The sequence below is a fragment of the Mastacembelus armatus genome, chromosome 7 (genome assembly GCF_900324485.2).
Source record: "Mastacembelus armatus chromosome 7, fMasArm1.2, whole genome shotgun sequence".
NCBI classification, from domain to species: Eukaryota; Metazoa; Chordata; class Actinopteri; order Synbranchiformes; family Mastacembelidae; genus Mastacembelus; species Mastacembelus armatus.
The window spans coordinates 906,042-925,302 of NC_046639.1; the positions used below are offsets into that span (position 1 = coordinate 906,042).

At 43.3% G+C, this 19,261-nt stretch overlaps 1 protein-coding gene across 3 annotated transcripts in view; it reads right to left on the minus strand.

Annotated features, from left to right (window-relative positions):
- Positions 1 to 19,261, minus strand: part of LOC113145297 (low-density lipoprotein receptor-related protein 1-like) — an 80,465-nt gene that overhangs the window by 40,663 nt on the left and 20,541 nt on the right. For all 3 annotated transcript variants that reach the window (XM_026331853.2, XM_026331855.1, XM_026331854.1), the window contains exons 3-6: positions 10,780 to 10,917; positions 4,755 to 4,874; positions 4,318 to 4,446; positions 3,935 to 4,195 (exon numbers count right to left, since the gene is read on the minus strand). In XM_026331853.2, the coding sequence (XP_026187638.1) occupies positions 3,935 to 4,195; positions 4,318 to 4,446; positions 4,755 to 4,874; positions 10,780 to 10,917 (648 nt within the window). The remainder of the gene's footprint in view (positions 1 to 3,934; positions 4,196 to 4,317; positions 4,447 to 4,754; positions 4,875 to 10,779; positions 10,918 to 19,261) is intronic.

A 19,261-nucleotide genomic window follows, 5' to 3' on the forward strand; every position in this document is an offset into this window, starting at 1 on the left:
TAACAGTGAGCAAGCAGTCATTAGAAAGTGTCTGCACAGGAGCTACAAGCAACAAAAACCGTACCCGCTCACAGACAGAACCAAGGCCGGTTCCACAGCAGAGCATAAACACATCTGGCCCCAGTGTAGAACCCGCCCCCCCCCCCCCAAGCAGCTTCTAAATGTATACCGAGCTTCAAAAGGCCTGCCCCTTATGGGACTTGCTTGGTGCTACAATATAAGCAGAGGGAAGAAAATAAAAATGAGCGGATGTTATTTCAGAACATGAAAGGTTCCGGTTCACCTCCAAGCTGGAAATAATTTATTGACCGTCTGCAAAGGTAGTGGCCGTCTCACATCTAAGAGGGAGGCAACCGTAAATATGTGAGCCAATAAAAAAAACAAATCATAGGACAGAAGGAGGTAGTACAAAGCAGTCCAGGATGTTTCATAAACATCACAACCAAGAATCTGTCTAAGGGGAAAGTTTGTCATGGACTTAGGAGGGATAGTGATACTCCCAGTGGTATCAGGTCTAAAACCATTTTCCTCTAAAGAAATCCATCTGGAGGCCTGGCTGCACAAAACGTTGATTAGACTCATTTAGACTCAGCAGAGAGCCAGTTGAGCAACACAGTGAATGTTGCATTGTGTAACAGACTACGAGGAGTCGACCACCTTATCCAGAGAGCCAGCCGGTCTGTTGACGTCCTCACTCTTTCAGCTTGTGGTGAGCGGAAAGTTTGTTGGGAAACTGAATGAACCCACCCTTTCTCGTCATCCCACAATCCGGCCCTCACAGCCCCTTCTCACTTCCTGCCCTTAACACCTGCCAGCTCACGCTGCTCTGAGGAAACGTTTCACAAACTGAGGGGGTCTTACTGGCAATAACAAACACACTTTCTGTGCTTGTTGCATAAGTATTTACATACAGGGCCACAGTCCGTTTAGTGTCTGTAACTGCTCACCCTGGAGTAGTAACACAGAATTTAAGAAAGTTATTCCCTCTATTTGCAAGTGTTCCTTTATTTACGTTTAGTGTAAAGCAGGAAAAAATCTCTATCATGAGGCTTCTGTAAGACTTCCTGTGCCAAGAAGATCCTATTAATCTGTGCAAAAACCTCACTGACCCCTCAAGAGCACAGTTTGAGTTTACAATTTTCTATAAGGCTTTGGCATACGACCTCTATTTAAGAAGCAGGCAGTCCAGTTATGCCACTGCAAATCCCCCACTCGTCGACTGAAAGAGAGATGTGGCATGACTATGTCCTAGATCTCTTCCCTTAGGATGGAGGTGACAGAGGACAGTTATATAGTACATGGGAAGCTTTTCCTAATTCAACAAAACAAACAAAATGACACAGAGTCAAATTTCCCCCATGAATCTGTATAAGATCCTGAAGTGTCCTGATGTTTTCTGAAACAAGAGATGTTTTGAAATCAAAGGCTGGGAAGAGACAGGAGGGAGGACTGAACAATGAACAAGAGCGATGCTCCCTGCTGTGCAGTTCTGTTGGGGAGGGTGGAGAGGACGGGACGGGCAACTCTGCTCCCCTTTTATTTTCCCAGTCAGGGAATCGCATGCAGACAGAGCAGGCCACATCTGGAACCCTCGTCTAAATATCTGTCCAGGTTTCTCTGGCGTCAGAAGCTATAAATCACCCCGACCTTTAAGCAAAGGAAAGGTAGATGGGTAAATCAGCAAGGAGAGAATTTATACCGGTGAAGCTTAACTACCATTTTAAAGTAAATGACAACAAATGGCCTTGAGTCATCTTAAACCCAGAATATTGAGGGAGGGCTTTTGTTTTCTTATCAGAGCAGCAAAGCCCAAATGGAAAAATGTGGAGTCAAAGCCAAAGTCCAAAGACTGTTTGTTCCCTGAATGACTATGAAAAGCCAAAAACCACCAACAGACCAAAGTCTGTTTTCTTTGAATCTAGGACTGTCCCCACACCCTAAACAGCTTTGGAATTAGATTATTGCACATCAGATCATCTAATAATCCCCTGTGAAAACTAAGATAATGAAAATAATAGAGATTTTGTAAAATAAGTTTTATATTTAATTTGATATTTTATTTTAGACTCTGTCTGAAATTTAAAGGGCAAAACAGCCACGTTTCATATTCTAGGGTATATTACATCTCAAATCATAATTGATAAAATAAAATATCACTAAGCAATAAGTGCAGGAGTCAAAGGTATAAGGATCAGTGTGTGTGTGTGTGTGTGTGTGTGTGTGTGTGTGTGTGTGTGTGTGTGTCTCAGCTATGGACATGTTTAAATGACCTGACTGAATATACAGACTGTTCAGGGCACGAACACAACAGAGGAATGTAAATAACATCTGCATGAACATTTGTGAGTGAACACGCACTCACGCACGCACACCCACACACACACACACACACACACCCCTCCAAGGTAGAGCAAATCACTACCTAACTTTTCCCCCTGTCATTTTATCTTTCCCTTGTCTCCTTCACTTCAATGATTCTGTCAGGGTCCATGTCACTCCCACCCCTGGCTCCCCTTTAGACGTCAGACCACTTAGCCAAGAATCAAAAAGCCACAGAAGTAAGCAAACACAACGAAGGCAAGGTGGGATATGAAGCGCTTGTGAATCTATTGGGAAAACCCCTTTTAATAGGACAGCGGGGCCGGCTCAGCCTCCTGGGCTCGGCGCTACCTTGGGTGTTGGACTTGATGGCAGTTTGGCAGAGCTTCATTTGAAGTGGATATGAGCCCAGGCACTTCTAATCATGTTGCAGGTTTTGTGTCCCACATTTCAGGGTCTACACGCCCGGCTTCCTCACTTGTTTTCTTCACATCTGCCGTTTCATGCCCGGGGCTAATTCTCAAGGGAACGTTTCACACACACACACACACACACACACACACACACACACACACACAGATACACACAGATACACACAAGCACAAACCCACACCCTAACTTTTATGTTTTGTCTGCGTTTCTGCCCTCATTCGTAGATAGTAACAGTTTTGTCAGCCAGGTGGATAAAAACAAACCTTGGCTGGCTCGTAATCAAAGATAAATCTTGTCAACATTATATGAAAACGTCTCCCGAAAGGAAGTGTTCGTGTCAGTGTGTGTGTGTGTGTGTGTGTGTGTGTGTGTGTCTGGCCGTTGCCCAATAATGAGAGTCTGTCAGTTAAGACTTTGTCTGTGGTTATGAGGATATCCACATACTTCACAGGCAAGACAGTTCATTTTTCAGTGTTTAGCAGTTCTGTCATCCTCACACAAACATGCACTATTTACTATTTAGTAGTTGCCTTCCAGGACAAAACCTGAGGACTTAAGACGTGGACAGATTTATTCTGCACTTAAATCCATCACACACGCAGTGGAAATATAGATAAAGACGTCTGAACATCCAGCCACAGTAAGTTACTGTTTCCCTGTCAAGAAATGTGCAAACTAACGCCTGAAGGAATACTGGCAGCCGCACTGCATATGTATCACATCACTGTAAGTCTACTGGATGATTTAGTGGTGTGTCAAGGTGCCACTGTTCTTCAGAGACAAACCTTTTGAAAAATAAAGCTGGACTCAGCGTTTCTACTTGGCACGTTTATGCTGGTATGAGCAGCTTTCAGAGATGAGGCTGTACTGCCTCACATCTTACATTTGTCTGAGCTAGCAAATGCAAAGTTGACCATTTGATTCCTAAGGCAAAGTACGGAAGATTTACGCAGGGTGAGCTGACAACTTGAACTGATTATCAACGCTGCTCGTCTGCTCTTGTGCAAGGCATTCATCTCTTCCACTGGCAGCGGACAGGGAAGCTGTCACACACTCGCTTTGCCCGAAAACATGTTTTATAGGACCAGTGCATTATCAGAAAACTACAGAAACAATAGCACATTCATATCTGTCGCAGTCACATTAGACGTCCGTCATCGCTGTCAGTGAGACTGCTACTCACGGTGCAGGCTGAGCGAGATGTTGATGGTGCGGATGTTAGTGACAGTCTTGAGGTCAGGGATGCTGGCGCACTTCAGCTGAGTGCCGGCAGGGGTGTCACCCACATTTATCCAGCAGACGGTCTCCTCTGCATAGATGAAGTCCATAGCTGTGGTCTGCTTGGCGGCGATGGAGGGCAGTCGGGATGTGGAGCCACTCAGGGAGGTGCAGCGGATGTCAAGGAGGTTGGCAATCAACAGCATAGGCAGACGATCCACCGGATCTGTAGGCGGGAGAGGTCAAAGGTTACATATTCATTTCACAGTCGACAGATGTGATTATCTGTCTCCAACAGAAAAGACTAATTATTGTGGTTTCTGGTGCCCTTTCTGTGTTCGTTCATACCGTTTTTGGCTTTGCAGGAGCGGTTGTCAGGCTGCAGCAGGTAACCCTCCACACAGCTGCAGGTGTAGGAGCCCTCAGTGTTTGTGCACGTCTGACTGCACGTCCCGTACACGGTGCATTCATTAAAATCTACAGGAGATCACCACAATGAATTAACAGCACAGTCGATGAAATACAGTGTGACTGTAAAGCCTTTTTTTCACAACTTACTGCCTTGGCAATAAGAGCTAATTAACACCAAGCAACAAAAAGCTAAGTTTACTACTATGCAACATGCATTTATTATCCACCTTAAAGCAAGTGGCTTAATATAAAATTCTGCTCTTCTCTGCCTTGAGCAAATTGCAGTCAGCAAACACAAAGTCAGAGTAATCAGTTAATTACTTTCAGCTTTACTGCTGCCAAGCTAAAATAAATCTGCCAAATCACCCACTCACCTTTACACGTCTTTCCATCTGCAGCAACCTCATAGCCGTTGCGACAGTAGCACCGAGGCCCATCGTGAGTCACAGCACAGTGAAACTGGCACCCATGGGAGGCGCATTCTGGTGCTTGTTCTGAAACAGAGAAAAACACACAGACAGAACTTTAAATAACGTGGAGGCGAGCATGGATGGGTTGGGCGCGCGTGTCATGTCATTAGCTCTTCAGAAGTTTCAATTTAAAACAAAAGAATCAACAAAACAAAAGAAATGGTTTTGGGGACTATGGCACAACATCACCCCACCGTCGTCGACAAGGTCACAATGGAAACAGTGGATCCCTTTAAATACCTCGGACTCACAATTGACAGTAAATTCAGCTTTGACATACACACGATGGACATACAAAAAGATGCTACCAAGGATGATCAGTTACCCTCAAACTTAGAGGACTCCCCACGTCTCCTCCTCATGTTAGACAGAACCATTGTTCAGCTGGTTTTACTCTGTTTATTTCTCAATATGCTCACAATCAAAAACCAGAACATCCTCACAAAAACAACCTATTTTGCCTCAAAGGTTGATGAGGTTTCTAGTGTTTACCTTAATCTCAGCCTTCACACAGACATACTGTCATATCCAACCACGTCTCCTTTGGGAGCTGCGATGGGATTGTGGGCGCATGTGTCAGACAGATCGTCACAGACAGGTGATTTTAAATGCACATACGTTAAAGGGTCTCTTCTCTCCCGCCCTGATAGAGAACTCAAAGACACATCCTGTTTGGCAGGAAATGAAAGAGGTGCATCCACACAATCCTTCATCACGCTTGCTATCGGGTGTGTGCGTGTGCATGCAGATGCATGTGTCAGATAGCGGCTCGCATTACAAAACAAATGAAATCTTAGACGGCTTTAAACCAGTGGTAAAGAGTGTTGTGACATTCCTCGACTCTGGGTAATAAACTGTACATGCAGTAAGTTTAATAAAAGTATGAGCTACAGAAATAAACTGAAGAAGAAGGAGGGCAGAGGATCAGCAGTGTGTCTCTTTACATCTGTGTTAATGTATCACACACAAGTGGAACTTTCTTCTCTCTGCCTTTCTTCACGCTTTTATCTCTGACTTCAGATTTACGCTGACATGACATATGACAACCCTGTATTCGCACGAAGCAGCTCAACAGCCTAACAACCCCCGGCTGGCCTTTGAAGCGCCAAGACAGTAGGCACAGCAGCGTTTATCAGCGAGTAAGGTCAAAGCGGTCACATAGCATACCGGCACTCTCCCTCCATATGCTGATCTACAGACTGAACCTGTTGGAAAAGACTCAAAAGACAAACCCATAAATAACCAGAAAGAGTCTTGCAGTGGTAGTTAGTGGCAGCATGACTGAAGAACAGAGACGGGCCCTTATTACACAGAGCCCATGGCACTATGGGCCACAACGATCCTTTTGTTGTGGCCCCAATGAAAGGAAGAGTCCCACAGCAAACACTGGGGCCCATATCGAATCCATTCACCAAGCCTCACACTGTGAGCAATCACAGCCAACTAGAACGCCAGAATAGCCACATGTCCTGTTTATCACAGATCAGATGATCAACATGAAGAAAATCAATATAGTTATTATAGTTTTATTATGAGGGAAACACTGACACGACAACACCATGGACAGGTACATGTTAAATTGCTTAGGGGTTGTTTTTGTTTACTTTTTGGTTTGTTCTTAAAAAATGGTAAAGAAAATGTTTCCGTAATGTTAATCTGCAAAGCTTTGTTTGTTCCAGCCTCAGAGAGCATTTGTCACTGTGTGATAACAGAGACAAAGGAGAGGGGGGGGGGCAGTAAACAGAGGTGGAAGTGAGAACAAAAAGGGCTTAAAATTATGAAGCGGTCAGAAAGTTCCAGCTCCTTACAAACAGGAATCAACAGCGTGTCCGACGTTTGACCAGGGGTTAATAAACAAAGCAAACAAGTGACACAGCAGGAGCCTTCAGCCATAAACAAGCATGTCAAAACCAGTCAAACCTTATTCGACTCATCTAGACTAGATTTTTAAAGGGAAGAAGGGGGTGAGAGCATGAGGCTGTCTGTCTAAAGCCCCTCTAGAGTTTGATGTTGTTGATGTTGTGACACAGCTGAACAGAAATTAACAGAATGTGTTATATCAGACATGCTAATATCAGGCAGGTATTAAAAGTTCAATCCATTAGCAGAAACGGAATACAGTATTTATAAAAATACTGTAATTAGTGTGTAATTACCAAAAAACACCAATTGTTGCATTTTCTAAATCTCAGAATGAGCCTTTTAAACCCACATAGGGAGCGTGTCTGTTTTTGCAGGAGCAGAAAAGAGTCAGAGATTCAATGAGGAAGATCTTTAGGAGTGAGAACAGAGACAGAGAAAAAGAGAAGAGTCACTCTTGGACTCTGTCACAGTCAGTCCACGAGGAAATGTATCACAGTTGACATTGTCATCTAAAGTCGGGCACAACAGGGTGACGCATGTTGAATGAAACAGAGACCGGGTGGTGCCGAGGTCACGGCTGTAATTACACAACAAACCTGTCATGGCTGAATGATTTCATGAACCTCACTCCCTAAAGAGTTCAGCTCATCCGTCCATCACCGGGCTTGAAAATATATCCCTCAAATTAAAAGCAATAACAAAAACAAAGCTTCTTTCCAAGTTTATAACCTGCAGTTGCAACTGAAAGCAAAGGTTTTATCAAACACTGTATAAACAGGCCGTTCCTCTGTGTGACATTTTAAAGGGAGGCAGGACATTCCTACCTTTGTGCTGCTACTGTCTGGAAACATGTCTACACGTGTCCCAATCCTTCACCTGCAGCTGACAACTGTTTTCCTACACGGTTCCATCAAATTACCTCGAGGGTTCGTACCTTCAACAAATACATATTCCCAACGTACGTCAAGTGTGTACTTGAATATTCCACTGCTTATTTTATTTGATAATCTCATTTAAGTTCAGACCACCGCACTCAATGAGACATCAAGTCAGGCGCCGCTTCATTCTGTGAAACTACTTTGTAATGATTTGGTTTCATGGTGCGTCCCATCACATCTATCACAGACGGTGGTGAGAAGCCAGGACTGTTGGGTACAGTAAATCAGAGGCTAGCAGGAAGGCCGTTCTGAGCATCCAAGTGGATTTACTGGCAGCCGTGAGCAGCCTACATAGGCAGCGGGGATGCAGAAACCATTTGCAAACAAGCAGGGCAGCAGCTTGAGTAATGAGCAAACAGTAGCTATCGTTGTCCCAAACAGTGGCAGCATGCTGCCCCAGACGCCTCAATCCGCTCTCACACAAATACACACACAAAGTACACACACTGTGGTACAGGACATTCCCAAACACACACACGACAGTGTGACCTGCCTAAAAAAAAAAAAAAACCAATACTTCATTGTGTTTCCCGTCAGAAAACATAAAGCACAGCCGGTAACACCGCAGCGTCTTTACCTACAACCAGGAGTAAATACTGACGACACAGGTCTTATCATGCACGACAGCAGCAGCCTATAAACTCATTCAGGTCGAGACCCGCTCATGAATAAAAATGAAAATGTGGTCTTTTCACAGGCAGCCTTAAGCCGCCTATAAGCAATTCTCATCCCACAGTTAGTGGGACATGAAGGACAACAAACACACTGATGTGACAGGCGTTAACAATAGCAGGAGGCCACTGCAGTAATCAGCCTTTCCTTTGGGACAATGGGCAAAAGAGAAAAGCTCTCAAGAGTATTGGAATATTTTCTCCTCCCTATCAGTCAGTCACTTCAGCAGGAGGTTTGTTTAAGAGGCCAAAAGGGAAGAAAGGACAAATACAGACCTGCAGATCAATAAACAGATTCAACTTTCACCCACATGACAGGAAAACAACAAAAGTGCCAATTAGTCAAGTCTATAATTAGTTAAACAGGTCCTTTAAATATGGACGTGGAGCTATGATTTGGGTTTTGACCTAAGGATGGCAAAGATCTGAAGTCAGACAATATGTATATTCCAATATGTTCCTCTCAAACACTCTTGAGACACATCAGGGCCCAGTCTCTGTTACGTGCATGTGACTGAAAGTATTTATTACTGTCTCCTTTCAAAATCAAGGAAGGTTGTTAAGAAAACACCATTTCCAGTCTTGGGTGTTTATGATGTTCTGTTCACTGCTATTTTATAAACAATCAAAATTAATTATAGGGGGAAAAAAATCATATATTGTAATTATTATTATTATTATTCAGACACCGACACTAAGAACAATCCAGTTACTGGTAAGATCCTTAATCAGGACTGTGCGGGTGGGGGTGCATTGACAGTGGCCATCTGTTTAAATAAATAAATAAATAAATAGAAACCAAGTGTCAGATGAAATACTGAGCCATATTGGCAACATTCACTTCAGCCCCATTGATTCCACCTGCTGACTCATATATAAATGCACCATGTCAACTAATCTCAAACTTTGCTCCACACTATGACAATTAGCTCATAGACGTTTAGCTCGTCCAGCTGAAAGTCCCGTCTGAGCTGCCTTACCACACTCCCCGTCCTGACCGCTCTCCGCAACAACTTCGGTAGAAGAACCGGGACACACCGGCCGACAAAGTGTCCTTTCAGACACCAGTGCCCAGGTGAACTTACACAACCTGACAGTTTGTACCAGCGAACACTTGAATGCTTGTGAAAGGCCACAGTGGGCAGTTCACAAACAGCAACGCCAAAAGCTCTGGACACACTGCTGGTGGTGTTTGTATGTGGGGATAATGGGTGTGTTTGGGTGTGTATTTGCAAGAATGTGACTGTGTGTGTGTGTGTGTGTGTGTGTGTGTGTGTGTGTGTGTGTGAGTGCATGCATGCGTGACAGACACGCGAACGTGTAGGTGTGTGTTTAACTGCAGGGCTCTGTTGATGGCTGCCTGTTCCCGAGGACAGCTGGACTTGTGTCAGTGCAGGTTGTGACCGGATTACATCACCGCTGTGCCGCGTGAAGGCCTGTGTGGTAACGATGACCAGTGTGTGGGATGCTCACACTCTCACCCACTGTACAATTGTCCACTTCATTAGCCGAGCACTTCTCCATTTCTGCTGGTCTAAGCTCATCACACTCACATGCCTTCACTGTCTCTTTATTTACACAGAAGCGGCTGATAAAAAAACCTTTCACGTGTTTATGCAACATGTAGAGGATAATAAAAACTACACAGTTCGATTTGATGTAAATATAAAAAGTGTAGATGAATAAAAACAGACATCGAACCAACAACAAACTGATGAGGTTTAAAGCACAAGTAGCCAAATATCTACACTGACTCATATTCATGACTGCACATGGTAGAATAGCGGCTTTGGCTAATGCTGAAGAAAAGATAAGGTGAACCAACATTGCAAACACTGTTCAACTTGACAGACCCACCCGCTGTTCCAGGACTTTAGCCCATAAAGACTTTAGTGCTGATTGTAAATATTTGATTAAGTGATTTCATGTTCCAGGACAGAGATTTTGATAGCGAACAGTACAGTGCATCACTACAACAAGTAAAATGAAGACACACAAACCAAAACCCAACATGGGTTATTGCTGCTGTAAACAGGTAGAGCAGCCACTTGTTTACTCATTCGTCTGCTGTGACAAAGACCGACAGTACGGACTCTTCTGCCGTCTCTAATTAATAGAAGTAGAATTTGATAGGATTCCTCTTCAGCTTCCTCCAGGTCGACTGCTGGGGAAACAGCTTGGCAGCTCAACTGACTGATAAATTAATTACTTTTTTCCAGAAAGAGAAAATCCATTGTAACTGCACAAACCGAATCAGACCGACTCATTAAAAGGCCCAATAGAGGAGATTATCAAATAGTGATTATAGTTCTGGATGGGAAGACACAGCGATGGCAGTTCTGGCAGGTCGTTTCTGACCCAAACAAAAGGAAAAACACTCTTGTCTGTGTGTGACAAAGAAAACGAAGATGCTATCTGTTGAGAACGAAAGTTAGCAGGTTTCTGGGTATTGATTACCTCTGCAGTGGGGTCCCTCGTCCCAGCCATCGGAGCAGTCAGGGACGCCATCACACACTTTGCTCATGTGGATGCACACGTCCAGGTCCAGACACCCGTGTTCATTGACGGGACATTGGTTCACTCGGCTGTTTGAGCCTGGAAAACAAAGAGAAACACATCTAAGGAAAACGACACAAGATGAAACAAATAACGGGATGAATTCAAAATTTGTGTATCTGAAATAAATGAGTAAGTTTTAAAGGGTTAAGTTTGACAGCATGTAGTTCAGTGAGGCTGAATTCCTTAACTCACTGGGCCTTTTGACTCTTATCTCAGCCCTCAGTCAAGATGACAAGAACGAAGCATCATTAACAACATGATAAGTAGAAATTGTATTTGTAATATTATTATGGTAGCTTTTATTTTGGTAGTGGAACTGAGCTCAAGAGAGACTTGACTGCAGAGGAGATGCTGTTTTCACCTCCCTAGTTTACTGCACAACCTGTATGATCATCGATGCGTAATTCTCAATCGCATCTCAATGTTAGGTCAACTACAGTTCACAGTGATGGACAGATAAATCAGGAATTCATCAGGAAGTGTGTCTCAGACTGGCTGCATCTTACTTGGATCATCTCTCAGTGATTGTTCATCTTATTCTCTCCCTCAGGCTTTTGTTCAGTTCACTTGTTGAGTCCAACACCAGGTTTTAGACTCATAAACTGGACAATGGTAACATCTGCATTGCTGTATCTCAGTGGTGTCCAATCCCATGTTGCTCAAGGGCAACTGACCTGCTGGTTTACCAACTATCCCTGCCTGTGTTCACTCCACCAGAGGCTGGTAGATACCGTCTCAGGTAAGGGTGGAATGGGGAAGACAAAGTGAACAGGGATCAAACTGACTTTCCAACTGTAAAAACCCAGCCCAGAATGAACCTTAGCCAGAACTTTAAAAAAATAAAGAATTTTAAATTTCTCCTTCATGAGTTCAGCGTTAAACTTACACATAGGACCATCTGCTGCCATTGTTCATCAACCATGGTAAATATTGTTACTTTTATTTTCACTGCAGTCACTGCGGCTTCAAGATTTCCAATTAATGTCTGTCTAGTTGAGGAGACCATATCATCCATCAGCATTAAAAAGAATCATCAGTAGAAAAACCAATTCCCTCCACATCCATCAGTCATTTTCATACATCGTCTTGCTTTGGCACAAAGCAACAACAGTAAAATATGATGTTTTATACTGAAATATGAAATGACAACTAAATGTTCCCTGTGTGTGGCAGAGCCAGAAAGCCCAACATTATGCAGGCGTAATAAAGTGTGTGCACTAAGAGTAAACACTGACGAAGATTTATCTAAAGGGATGTGGAGGTCAAAAGACAAAACCTGGTCTGGTCCAGAAAAAGAACTTTTTATTTTATGTTTTAACCAGTGTCAGATCAGAACAAACTGTAGAGGCAGCCTCTTCCCTTCACTCTCCCCCACGCTCCTCTCAACCCACACTGCAGAGCAAACAGTTTGCTTTGGTTGTTTTTCTTCTTCCTCCTCCTCCACCTCACTCTCCCATTCTTTCTCTCCAACATCTGCTGACCCATTTTAGAAAAACACTAGAAGCAGAGAAAATAAAGTTCACCTCCTTCACAGGAAACGATCTGTAGAGTTCTGTGGGTTTTGCATGGTGCTGGGAGAGAGCGTGATATCTGAGTGCGCACACACACTGAGCTGCAAACCTGTTTCATATGTGACTGAACCTCACATCCAGAAAACCTTGGGTGTCTGCATATTAAGCAGCTGTTGCAGCCAAAAGTCAGTTCATTCAGCTCTGAGGCTCTTTCTTCTATTTACATTTTCAAACTCAATCCAAAGTTTCGACTCTGGACTAAGAGTCTAAGGAGAAAGGATGTCACATTGTATAGACCCAGAAAGGAAAACATATATACTGTACATGTAAATACACTCAACATCATTTATATTAGGGGGAGAACATTGGCCTGTATGAGAGGCATTCCCTGAAGAAAACCACAGCTGTATGAGAGGCATTACCTCCACGTTCTCTCACCACACACACGACATAAAACTCAGCTCAGTTGAAGCGAGTGCCTTAAAGTGACAAGTCCCTCCATAATGATCACAGCACAGCAGCCTGCGTGGAAAATGTGCCACATTCAAACAGAGAATTAGCTTCTGATCCATCTATTTTAGAGAGAAGGAGAGCAGCTCTCCCATCTGGGCGATGCTAACACATTAGCAGCCCTCCTACAGCCTCGGCCTCTGAGCCAGCCTGATTTACATTCAATAAACTGCCAACCTGGGGATTTCTACATAAACAGCAGTACCAGGAATAAACTGCCATGCACAGTGGAAATGAAACGCTTGCCAAGGGTTTTGCATTTGTCAACAGTTTTCACGGTATAAAGACAAGTCCTCTGAATGATTTCCACAGTGTCTCTGCATCCATGTGTGCATGCAAACCTATCCTGTGCAACCAAAAGTGTCTTGGTGAGCATTGAGCAGTCAGACAGACGAACACAAAAAATAATGATCACGTCCTGTTATCCCAGGAACCGACCCCCCCCCCCCCCCCCCCGAGCAATGTAGTCACCCAGAGACTGACAAGACAACTGTCCAAGCTCTATATATCAACAACATCGTCTCCTACACAGGCTCCTATGTTTCCGAAGGCCAGGCAGAAAGCAGAATAAGTAGCTAACAACTGTTTTGTTTTGAGTTTCACAAGTAATATCCTGGCAGGGGCTGAATCGGGACCAGCAGCAGAAACCTGAATGGAAAGGACAATATAGAGGATTAAAAAACTGTGCAGGACAGGCAATGGCAATGAACCCTGTACTCCCTGCTCCAGTTTGGGAGGTTGTTGGCAGTGCATTACAATAAGGCCCCCCCCCCCCCATACTGGCAGAAGCCATTTCCTGCATCATCTGTCAGCATCAGAGCATTACTGTGCAAAGCTCCAGGGAAAGAATACAGCTAAACTAAAATTAAACTTAATATTGTTTCATATGTACACTAATGCATTACACAAATCTACATAATATTTGGAAACTGCTCTGCATGTGGGAGATTTTACTTCTGTTCTAATCAGACCAGGATGTGTTTGAACTTGGACTAGTTTTCACTGGTTCACCCTCTTCTAAGAAGGTTGAACCAGTCTTGACCATTATTCCTGCTATAACTACAGCTGCTGTTTGATGCCACGACACAATCGTCTTGTACCAAAGGAAGAAGACTTGCTTTACACTACGTTATAGCTGCTACTTTCAGCTCTTTGAAATGTCTTGTATCTTGGTGCTTCCACTATTTAAATTCTTGAGCATGGCTTAGAACAACCCTAGTTTCAGCATATTATAACAGCATAGTTATATTTATCACGAACAGGTCTGCCTACTCGTCTCCAAGGACTGGAGTTTTTTGGATCTATAATTTGGCACCTTTCAAAGTCAAACTGGAGATTTCTGTGGTGTCAGTGAAGCAACGGTATGCAAACTAATTAACCAAATATGCAGCAGCTTTTCCGAACTGGAAGATCATTACGTCAAGATGTAGCTGCAAGCTAAATAAAGTGCAAGTTACATTTGCATGAATATGGAAACTTCCCAGGAGCAACAGACTGCACAGATTGTACAGATGTCACATTCTCATCCAAACTCTCTCCAGATGTTAATGAGCACAAGAACGGAGATATCTGGGCCTTAAAGTAACATAAAATAATAACGTGACATACCATTGACATATTCAAACGTTGGTGCAAGTCAAGAGTAAAGGACTTAACTCTTCTTTATATACTTAGCCTGAAGGGTACTGGTTAAACTAACTGTTTGGTTAACTAACCCACATGTATAATGTATTTCAGAGCCTCTGTCACTAGCTGTGTTGAAAACCAATATGAGCAACCTAACCATTAAATTGCATTACAGCATCCACTTTTAGGCTCCATGTAATTCTTTAACCACATGCTTGTATGTCATATCATTTATTTGTAAGCACAATAATAATGTTCACTGTTCATAGTGCACAGAGTCAAATAAATAAAACACCAGAAACACTCCCAACCTGTCCTAGAAAAGCTTCATTTCATATGAAATAATGAAACGTTCTGACCAGCTAACAAGTCTGTCTCCATTCGTGTGGTTTGTCACTTTAAAGCTGCTTGTTTTATCTTTTTGCAAACCTCCATCTCTCTGTAAACAGACGTTTTCCACATGAAATATTTCTTATACTTTACTGGCCTGGACAAAACTACCCATGTTTTTGTTATCACAGCAGATTCCTCTGCTGTGGCTTTGCCTTGAGTCAAAAGTGCCTCTAACGAAAAAAATGCAACTGCTAGGGGTTTTTTTTTTTTTTTTTTGAGACCAAAGGATAAGATCTATCACCCTGAGACTCACATTTCTTAACCTGCTTCTATTACTGTGGTGTTATTCTTACTTTATAGAATAATAATCATCTATCAACATGAAAAGGTAAAAGCACTTCTGCTGTTTTTTACCTGCAGGTACAGTCCTGACACCATGTCCTCTCTTAATTCAGGGCAGACAAAACCCCAAATAACTTTCCACCATAAACACATATGAAACAATTCAGGCGATTTTACATGGTGAAGAATAACACAATCTGGAATGCTCCACTGGTTGAAATGCATACAGTATTATTTGCCCTAAAGTACAATTAGCAGGTTGGTAGAAGAAGATAATGTTCACACAGTATTATTTTAGGGTAATTTAACATGTCACTTCACTCAGGGACTGCACAGATTCTTCAGCAGCCGTTGAGACATAACACAGAATGAGAACAATGTAAGACCCTTGGCAGAGAAGTGGATAAGACACAAAGAAAAAGAGTAAAATTACAGCCCTCATACCTACTAGAGGACAGAGTGAGGATAATTACATTACTGCATTACTGCATGATCAGCTAAGAGAATATTAGCATATCCTCACTAAGGGGATCTTAAGGGATCTTAACTTTTAAAATGTTTCTTCAGTCTCTCTGTCTCTCTCTTTCTCTCTCTCGGGGTCTCATGTGAATCATACAGTAAAGAAATCAGTGCTGAGATTTGTCATTGTCATCAAAACTGTAAGTCATAATAACATCAAACTCTTATTGCAGCCTTTAGGCTAAAATATAGCTTCATGCAAAGATATTACACATTTCCACTGAGCACATGCGTCATTGTCTGTGCAACCTCCAAATAATTCCCTAAAAACAGCGTGTTCATCCCTTGCATAAGGGTCTAGGTTGCTCTGGCCAACACTGGGCATCAGAGCCCCATCCCCCAGTTCCCGTAGTCCTGCAATGACCTTAAATTTGGATCCCCTGTTGATCTTTTGTCTCGAGTATAAAGGCCTCCTTTTCTTCCTGCTCTTTGGGCTCCATGGTAGCTCCTGACTGACTTCCATAAAGTCTGCTGTCAGCTCGAATTAATATGCTGTGCAAGGTGACAGGCAGGGCTGCCCACTGACTCTGCATGCACTGGAATCACACTTTACAGCAGTACTTAACACTAAACGCGTCTATTCCAAACCCTACTGAGGCAGCTACGACACACAGGACTTACACTATAGCACACGCTGCAAGCAAAACACTTACAACTGATTTATACTGTGTAGAAACAAGTACAATGTAGTGATCCTGAAAAGCTTCACTCAAAATCCTTTTGTTTCTTTTAAGCACTGAACAGAACTCCATAAAGAAGTGGCTGTAAAAAGTGTCTACGTTTTTATAATGAAACTAATCGATTTTTGTGCAGCTCTGCATAAAATCAGTTTTCACTGCATAACAGCAATAAATGCATAGTCCCCATGTCGTAATATCTGCCTCTGCAAAGCTCCGACAGATGTAGTGTATTTAGTGGTTCTAAGCTTAATGCACTAGTGGTTTTAAGAATATTGGGTACATGTATGAAGAGCAGAGAGAAGGTACTTTGGACATTTTCCCTCTAAAACCAACTGACATTAATTGGGTCCAACTCGATTCTCAGTTTTTAATAAACCCCCAAAATTTTCCCTTTCCAGCCTGTTTCATTAAAACAGCAACTACAAATCTATTAAATTATGTACCTGATCATTTAAATCTGTTAAATTTGTCGCCACAGAGCAAATCCCTGTAATACAATCTGACTGTCACTGTATAAACTGTGTGGAAGAATATTTCCCCAGCAAAAACAAAGCAGGTCACATCAACTAGAAGAGAAAAGGCTGTGAGGCAATTACACCAGAGGAAAGTCTGGAGATGAGATATGAGTCTATCTTCTCTGCCGGCTTTGACAGACGGAGGATGGCAGAGGGGACATGAGGAAGAAAGAAAGAGGGAAAGAAGGAGACGGGGTGTGGAGGAGACAGCAGAGAAAGGGAAGTGGTGCCTGTGTGGCGTGAGAAAGCCCTGTGTTTTTGGTCTGTTGATAGGCTGGTGAAGCTGAGGAGGGCTCAGAGCCACAGACCAGAGGGATTTACAGGGCTTTGCTCCTTCCTCTGTGGATGCAGTGTGTCAACCACCAGCTCCAGACCCTCCTACCCCTGCCTCTGTTGCCCCCTGCGAGTCTAGCTACATGACTGATTACAGACTATGAAAGAACACCCCCCAAGCTCTACTGTAAAGGGCTGCTTCTATAGAAAGAGGATCAGAGTCTTACAAAGCCATTTCCATTTTTCTCCCCAGCCTAAATGCTAATCTGCTCATTTTCTCCTATACAAAGGCTTTTTCTGTAGGATCATCCCTTGTCCCCATCACTCTATGCCTCCATCCCATCCCACCACCTCTGCAGTCACCTCCTCCTGATCGTCTTGGAGAGGCCGCTGAGGCATGACAGTCAGATGGGCCGGACAAAAGGCCAAGCTGGCAAGCATCCAGAGGGGGCTCAAGAGCAAGAGATGGACAGATAACCTTGTTGTGCGGCCAACAGTCGCCTCAGGCAGCTGCATGGAGATGATAACTCAATCTTCCCCTCAAACCTCCCAACCACCTCGGCCCCAAGCCATCACATCCACTGACGTGGGCCAGAGTGTGTGTGTGGGCCACGGGACATGGTATGGTTGTGTGTGTTGGGAGATACTTTTACCACACTCTTAAGACAAAGTCTATCCCCAGCACAAGCTTAAAGCAAATGACAAGAGACCATGTTTACTGAAAGCTTAACAAGAAAGTTGAATAAAAAAAAAAAGAGTGTGAGTCTGGATTTGAGGGTTTACATTTGACTATTGTTGGGTTAAATACTTTTAGTCTCCTTAGACATGGATCCTGCTGTTTCATTATTAAACTGCATTCCAGGTATATCCCTTCAAAATGACTCTCCAGCACCAACAAGAAAAACAAATGAATTGCTGTGTGTGTGTGTGTGTGTGTGCGCGCGCGTGTGCGTGTGTGTGTGTGCGCGCGTGCGTGTGTGTGTGTGCGTACTACTAATGACTGAGGGAGTGGCTTGCCATTTGCAAGTGTTAGCTGCTTTGAGCTATCGGCTCATTTCGGCTCCCTGAATGCAAGTGGGTAAGAATTCATGCAAAGAGAGGGGCAGTGTATTAGCATGACTGAAACGCGTTTCAACGGCCCTTGGAAGTCGTCCTATAGATATTTTCATGCTAAACTCAAGGTTAAAAAGTCTAACAGGGAATTAGGGGCAGACAATTGTTGCATAAGGCTTTTTGGGCTTGAAAGAGATTCCTTTATGGCAAGCACTTCTCATGATGGAGAAAGTGCTTACATGCTAGGGCTTATTTGAACATCTGTTCCCATTCGCTGGCTAAACCACAATGAATGTCCTTCACGCAAGAATCATAATTGCATACAGAAATGGGCTACAGACAGAGTCCGTGTTTTTTTGTTTTTTACAGCAATTGCTCCAACAAAGCTGGGAAATGAATGAAAGCTGCACTGAAGTGCTTTTAACAGCAGCTGCATGAAAAAATTAAAATCATGAAAATTAAAGCCGTGGTTGTCAAGTCAAAAAGTCAAGAGGCTTCATTTTGATAGTCAGATGGAAGATTTCACTGGAGAAACAGTCACAGCATGTCACAACTGCCATCTAGATACTACTGGAAAAGGTCGTGACCTTTCCAGGCGTCCTCCCCTCTCTCCTAAACACTTAAAAGCAGAGAAATAAAGAGCTGAGGAGCAGTGAACAACAAAACAGTGGGGGTTTAGTGACCCTGTGAGTATTTACTTTGCTTTTTGTCCTAACCTGTTGATTAATAAACAGTGCACACACACACACACACACACACACACACACACAAAACAGCAGCCACTATCCCTGAATCCACGTCTCTTTGGCCCACACCTCAACATATTTGGACTTCTGAGCTCTGTCTGGTTGACTTATGGAGGGAAAGCAATGCACTGACATCACACTCAAACCAAACACCCTCTCCCGCACCACTTTATCTCTGCTAGATGGAGATAACGCTTTGACAACATACCACAACTATCTACAGCCTTAGAAAGCAGCTGTCCTGCACAGAGAACCATCACTGGGACACACAG